The sequence below is a fragment of the Ascidiella aspersa genome, chromosome 1 (assembly GCF_963924565.1).
Source record: "Ascidiella aspersa chromosome 1, kaAscAspe10.2, whole genome shotgun sequence".
In the NCBI taxonomy this organism is placed as follows: Eukaryota; Metazoa; Chordata; class Ascidiacea; order Phlebobranchia; family Ascidiidae; genus Ascidiella; species Ascidiella aspersa.
In genome coordinates, this window is record NC_139447.1 from 802,123 (window position 1) to 810,149 (window position 8,027).

Genomic DNA, 8,027 nt, shown 5'->3' on the forward strand with positions numbered 1-8,027 from the left:
TTCTAACATGTATGTATATTTCAAAGGATATCAGGCAGGAAACTACTGATTCTTTTAATGTCAAACCACCAAAGTATAATATCAAGGTACAATAGTATGTAGGCAGGGATCTTCATAATTTAAAAAATATATACCCAAATACATTTGTTTTAAGTGGTTTCCATGTATGGACAGTGTTGAGAATGCAATTAAGGACTTTGAAGTTATTTCCACAACAAAGTTTGTTTCCTATGGTAAACACTGTCATGGTGAGCATTGTAAAAAGTTTTATTAAATTTTTAGTCATTTCAACCTAGATAGTTTTTTCCATATTTTTTGGGTGGTAGAACTGTCAAAGACTCCAATTCAATTTGATGAAACAAAAACCCCATATATTGTGGTAAATAAAAAGGAACTAGTGTGCCAACATGGAAAGGACTATCAAAAAGGAAACAATGACAACAGTTTGAAGCAAATTCCTGAACATGTATTGTCCTTTTAATAAATTAGTGATAAATAATAATAGGTAAAATTTCTTGATCAATTATATTTATTGTTTAACAGTTACTGGATCATCCCAGGACATTTAGAAAAAACAAAAGCCTTCAGTGTTCAAAAAAACAGAATTGCACGGCAAAAATAAGTATTACAGAAGTACTTAAGTTTCCTCAATATCAAGTATGTTTTGTATCACCATAAAGTAAACTTTTTATTTCAAATTAATGATTAAACTCTTTTATTCAAATAAATTATTGAACAGAACTCTACTCTTTCTGCTTTTGATATTAAATTATTACGGAACAAAATTCAAGCTAAAAATGATAAAACTTTGGTAAAAGAAACTTCATGGTGTGTTAAATTTCCTGATGCTGATGCACATTCGGGACATGTATTGGGACAGGTATCCTTCTGGTAGACTTTTGTTTTAGTACTTATGTTTACTAGACTGGCGGGGTCAAATCGGTGATTTTATTATAGGGTAACATAACTGGAAGTATATTTATTTTAGGCAGCTGGTATACTTCAAAAAGTAGATCAAAAATTGATTACAAAAATTGATGAAATGGTTGAAAATGGAATTTATAATGTACAAGAAATTAAAAGAGGACTCAATTTATATGTTATTCATGAACTTTTTAAAAATGAAGAACCACCAACAAGCTCGAATCGTAGATTTTTTCCGTTAAAAAAAGACATTCAAAATCACTACTATAAATCTTTCACACAACGCAGACTTGCTAAAATTGATCAGACTAATATCCAACTGTTGGTCAATCAATGGAAGGAGGAAGCTAACAAGGATGACAATTTTTTTTTTCGACCCTATATAGCAGGTTCAAACACTACACCAAAATTCGCAAACAATGCTGATGAATCTGCACCTATAATTGACTGCCAGCAAGCATTGTTATTTGTCCACCAATTTGCATGGCAGCGCAGATTGCTTCTTCGTTATGGACAAGATATCTGTCTGCTGGATGCTACCTATAAAACATCCAAATATGCCCTACCTTTATTTTTCTTGTGTGTTAAAACTAATGTTGGATATCAGGTAGTGGCAAGTTTTATCACCCAGAATGAAAGGCAGACAGATATTGAAGAGGCACTAAAAATTTTAAAAGCATGGTGTCCTAATTGGAGTCCATCTTTTTTTATGACGGACAAATGTGATGCTGAGATCAATGCAATTGAAAGCTCCTTCTTGGGTAATAAAAAATCAAATAAAGTAAAACATAGACAGTTTATTCTGTGTATTAATATATTTTGTTTTTTGATGTATTTTACTTGAAAAGAATTTCATTACTTACTTGGTATTTTTTGCACAGATTGCAGGGTATTAATTTGTGACTTTCACCGAGAGCAGGCATGGGAAAGATGGGTGAAAAGGACAGAAAATAATGTGGGAGATACAAAAGATAAGGTTCTACAGCTTATTAGAGCTGTGGCTCAGGCTGAAGATGAAAGTAGCTTTATTAAAGCATTGCAGAACTTGAGGTCAAGTGAGATTTGGAAAAACAATGTAAAGTTTCAAAGATATTTTGAAAATATGTGGCTAAAAGAGAAGGAGGTTGTTTTGCTTTAAATATATTAGTTGCGCATATTCAAAAATTAATAATAATGATTTTTTTAAGCGATGGGTATATCTTTACCGAGCTGATAAAGTGGACGTTTTAATCAGAACAAATAATGGCGTAGAGAGACAGAACAGAGTGCTCAAAGAATGCCACATGAGATTTCGTACAGACAAGTCACTGTCAGGTCTAGTGACCATTCTGCACAAGGAATTTCTTCCGGAAGGAAAGCAAAGGTTTACCATATAAAATACTTGTGAATCTATCATTAGTCGGTAATCATCTTTGTTGTTTGTATATTTTGTTATGTTAAACAGGTACGAGGAAAAAAACCTAAGGGCTTCCGGTGCCTACAGAAAATACAGTGAAAATGTGCCACTTTATCTAAGGAATCGCCCAACTGCATTTGTAAAGTTTTGCATGCAAAGAATTGCTGAGTCCACAAGTGTAAGTGTTAAAAAGATTTTAAGAAATGGAAGTATTTTTACTGTGGAGAGCAGTTCAACCAATAAAAAATATACAGTTCAGTTTGGCTCAATACAGGAATTTCCGAAATGTACTTGTCCAGACTTTCGTCAAAATTGTTTGCCATGTAAACATATGTTTGCAATTTTTAATGCATACGATGATGTTTCATGGCACACTTTACCTCAGTGGTATTCCAATTCGGTTTATTTAACACTTGATCCTACTATTGTCGGGCAAATTGAAACTAAAGAAAATTCAACTGAGAGCTGTAATGTAACAACAGTTTCAAAAACAGCCATAGGTTTCAACTACAGTATAGAGGACAAAAGTAGTACGAGTTATTCAGAAAATACAACTGATGATAAGCCTAACCCCAAAACGATCAAAAGCATAGTAGATCAACTCACAGAAATAAAAAATTTGGCATATGATGCCACATCAGAAAATACTTTAAAAGAAGTTAAAAATAATCTTGCTACTGTTATTGAGGCACTTACAAAATCATGCAAGTTTGATACCGGAATAAGAGTTTCACAAAAAGATGTATCTGTCAAAAAAAGGAGAATATCAACACCTTGTAGAGACGAGACAAAGATTCATGTAAAACCTCGAAGGCTTTCTTTAAAAGTTAAACGAAAGTGTCCATCCGGCATCCCTTGTCACGATGAGCTGCCCCGTAAACAACCAAAACCAAATAATTTTGCATCAAGATGTGGAGCCCATGCAAATACAATGCAAAAATTAAATCAGGTTGTCACCTTATGTCCGAAGGAAACAATTCAAAACAAACTTTCCTTAAATCATGACCAGAACCTTGATAATACGCTTCTGCTGCCACCACCCAATAAGGAACTACATCATTCGAAACAAAAAAACACTCAAAGAAAAATCACACCAAATCTGAATATAGTTCCGCACCACCATGTTGACCATACCTTTTTGAAAAATGGTCCACATTCTTTATCGCTGCTACAAATAAAATCGATTGAGCAACACATAAGCAGAGGAGAATTGCTTGTTCTTTTGTCACATGATCACAGTTTTAGAGCTGGGTGGTTATATGATGAGGTTGTTAATGGCTTTTTATGGCAACTCAGTTCAAGCCAAAGCAATATCCTGTATGTTTCTTCAATGGTTGCACTAGTTTTACAGCAGAAAGGTTCTATTAAAAGGTTGTGGTCTCAAATATCTATTTCTAACAAGACCTGGATATTCGTGCCGTGGAACCCAAGTGGACGACATTGGATATTACTTGCCATAAACATTGAAAAGCGTCTTCTTTTATACCTTGATCCCGTACAAATGGTTTGCACCCAAACAAGTATGAGTGTCAGAAGTGCTTTTGCTTTCATAAATGACCTCATAAGACAAAAATTCGGATTTTCTCTGACTTCTGTGGAAAGTGTACCCAGGACTCTACAGCAAGACACTGATAGCTGTGGAGTCCTTGTTTGTATGTATGCAAAATGGCTTGCATCAAACAAAAGTCTTGTGCAATCTGGATCAGTATTTGAATATCGCCAGCAAGTATATGATTCAGTCGTTGGGGCATGTCTTAAGGGAAAACTAAGAAGCAACAAATGCAAACTATGTGATGACCCTACAAAAGTTCATTGGGTACAATGCTCTCGGTGTCCACAGTGGTTCCACAGCACATGTGTAGGGATGACACAAGAACAAGCAGCAAATGAAAACTACTTTGTATGCCAAGACAAGTTTCCATTAGAAAATTAAAATCACATGTATGCTGTAACGGATGGAAAGACTAACATTTATTCAACTGTTTCCTTCCACTGTGATTCATCACTTTTATATGATCTTCTAAAACTTGACATTGAATGAAATTTATTATTCTGATCAAATTACTTTTTATTCTAATCAATTTTGAATCACTTTATTATAGATCATTTCACTTATATTTTCGTAAATGTTTTTTTATAGACCATTATTCCAATCAAATTACTTTTTATTCTAATCAATTTTGAATCACTTTATTAAAGATCATTTCACTTATATTTTCGTAAATGTTTTTTTATAGACCATTATTCCAATCAAATTACTTTTTATTCTAATCAATTTTGAATCACTTTATTATAGATCATTTCACTTAAATTTCCTACATTTTTTTTTAGACCATTATTCCAATCAAATTAATTTTTATTCTAATCATTTTGAATCACTTTATTATGGATCATTTCACTTAAATTTCCTACATTTTTCTTTATAGACCATTATTCCAATCAAATTACTTTTTATTCTAATCAATTTTGAATCACCTTATTATAGATCATTTCACTTATATTTTCGTAAATGTTTTTTTATAGACCATTATTCCAATCAAATTACTTTTTATTCTAATCAATTTTGAATCACTTTATTATAGATCATTTCCCTTAAATTTCCTATATTTTTTTATAGACCATTATTCCAATCAAATTACTTTTAATTCTAATCATTTTTGAATCACTTTATTATAGATCATTTCACTTAAATTTCCTACATTTTTTTTTTAGACCATTATTCCAATCAAATTACTTTTTATTCTAATCATTTTGAATCACTTTATTATGGATCATTTCACTTAAATTTCCTACATTTTTCTTTATAGACCATTATTCCAATCAAATTACTTTTTATTCTAATCAATTTTGAATCACCTTATTATAGATCATTTCACTTATATTTTCGTAAATGTTTTTTTATAGACCATTATTCCAATCAAATTACTTTTTATTCTAATCAATTTTGAATCACTTTATTATAGATCATTTCCCTTAAATTTCCTATATTTTTTTATAGACCATTATTCCAATCAAATTACTTTTTATTCTAATCATTTTGAATCACTTTATTATAGATCATTTCACTTAAATTTCCTACATTTTTTTTTTAGACCATTATTCCAATCAAATTACTTTTTATTCTAATCATTTTGAATCACTTTATTATAGATCATTTCACTTAAATTTCCTATATATTTTTTTTAGACCATTATTCCAATCAAATTACTTTTTATTCTAATCATTTTAAATCACCTTATTATGGATCATTTCACTTATATTTTCGTAAATGTTTTTTTATAGACCATTATTCCAATCAAATTACTTTTTATTCTAATCAATTTTGAATCACTTTATTATAGATCATCTCACTTAAATTTCCTATATTTTTTTATAGACCATTATTCCAATCAAATTACTTTTAATTCTAATCATTTTTGAATCACTTTATTATAGATCATTTCACTTAAATTTCCTACATTTTTTTTTTAGACCATTATTCCAATCAAATTACTTTTTATTCTAATCATTTTGAATCACTTTATTATGGATCATTTCACTTAAATTTCCTATATTTTTCTTTATAGACCATTATTGCAATCAAATTATTTTTGAATCACTTTATTATGGATCATTTCACTTAAATTTCCTAAATGTTTTTTATAGACCATTATTACAAACAAATCATTTTAAATCGCTTTATTATATACTTTGAGTGTTGCTGCTTTATATCGCATTTTCTATTGTTCTAATATTCATTTCTCTTTCATACTACTTTTTATCGGCAAACTGCACCATTTCTTTATTGACTTTTACATCAGCACCCATCTTGCAATTCCCATGCCTGCAAAGACTCAGCATCACATTGACTTACCAGCTCTGTAGTGTGAGCCTTTAAACTGGATCACTTCATCAAACCAATCTATTTCTTGAGTCACTATTACCGAAAAGAGTCCCATTTGTAACCAGCAACCTGTTAAATATATATTTTTAAGAAACAAAGCCATTTCCATCAGCAGCATCAGGAAAAACAATTTTATTCCTAAGTCGTCTTTAACTGTAAGTTAACATTGTTTTATGTGTGACATCAATTTACCGAGTTTAAACCTGGGTGCATTTATTAGGTCCTACAGCCACTTTTGACATACCATTTGTAACCAGCAACCAGTTAAATGAACAATGTTTAAAACATTTTCATCAGAAGCTTCATGAAAAACAAGTATTCTCTAACTGTAAGTTTACATTGGTTGATTTTTATTATTTTTACAGTAGTTTAAACATAGCCAATACATAAACTGTGCCTTGCTTGTGAATTATAGAATTGACATTAAAAGGATCAACGCTTACTATTTATTTGTTGACAGTGTGTAATAAAATTGTTTTTAAACTTAACAAATTAAAATGCAAACGTATGCATTGTTTTATGAACTGCACAAGATTCTTGATAACACTTACATTTCAGTTTAAAAAAAGCATTTAACCAAGATGTAGTTATGCAAAAGTCAATGAAGAGTATTTTGTATGCTTGAATGCCAGGTCACTCAACTGTTGGAAACCACTATAAACAATGTAAGGCACTTTTTGATTGCTAATTTTAACACTTTGCCAGCTGAATAATAAACAAATACATATTAATTGGAAATGTCACTAATATACACATTTTATGTTTTCAGCTTTACCTTATCCCAACCATGACACCCTTTTATACCTTTCCTTTAATAGCAAATGTATTTGAGGGGGGGGGGGGTATTCTGACATTTTCGATATTTCTGTTATTTATTCTATAGAACCTTTTTTCAACTTAAAAAAATTTTTTTTTTTCACCACCCAAAAAATGTTAAACAAGTTAATGTTTTGCATGATTGTTCTGTTTTTTACAACCAAAAAATGTTAAAAAAAAGTTAATGCTTAAAAAAGTTATTGTTTTGCATGATTGTTCTGTTTTTTACAAAGAGATTATAACCATGAGGACAAACTGTGACGTAGCCCATTGTTCTACTTTCGACAGCGTTCCGCTCTAGTGCATAATAGTAAAACGTAAACAACTGGGCTTGACTTGTATGGTGGTGAGCTAAAATTTTGGAGCAACCGGCTTATATATATTAAGGTTCGACATTTCTGACAGGTCAAATGTTATGTTTGAATTAGGTGTCAAACTTTCATTGCCGAGTTTCGTGTAAACACACTCAAAAATGCCTGAAGGGCATACAATATCAGTTGACCATAAGTACTATATAATATGGTTAACACACTCGTTGGCGCGCCAACGTCGTCCAGTTAATGACTGCGGAAGCGTACAACGCGTTGCTCTAGAGTAGACCAGTGGTTCGAAAACCGGGGTGCCGGAGAGGAATTTACATTTTTTATTATTACTAGTAAGCCTTTTGGTACAACTTTTTGTGTTTGCTTATATAGTACAATAAACAAAATATTACAATATTGTTTAAAGTTATTTTTATTGCCCCAGTTTCGTTTATTTTAGCATTACAGTAAAAAACTTAAAGAAAATTAGAGTAGGGATCTTGTAATATATTCAATTATTCTTTATTTTTAGTGTTAAGGAATATTAACATTACACATTTTGGTACTGGATAGGGTTCGGTGAACACAAACTTAGTGTGTAATATTGTTCATTTGAAAAAGGAAAGCATCAGATTATGCAGCTTTGTAATCTGTTGAAATTAAATGTAATAATAACCTTTATTCTTTTACTACCAGTTATCCAATC

The 8,027-nt window shown here is 30.9% G+C and overlaps 1 protein-coding gene across 1 annotated transcript; it reads left to right on the forward strand.

The window, feature by feature from the left end:
• Positions 1–230: 230 nt before the first annotated feature.
• LOC146166422 (uncharacterized) lies at positions 231–7,034 on the forward strand. The gene is made up of 8 exons (XM_083392566.1): positions 231–248; positions 544–666; positions 740–880; positions 989–1,685; positions 1,806–2,047; positions 2,112–2,287; positions 2,369–2,787; positions 6,973–7,034. Exons 1-8 carry the CDS (start codon positions 231–233, stop codon positions 7,032–7,034), a joined length of 1,878 nt encoding a protein of 625 aa, XP_083248692.1.
• Positions 7,035–8,027: the final 993 nt, after the last annotated feature.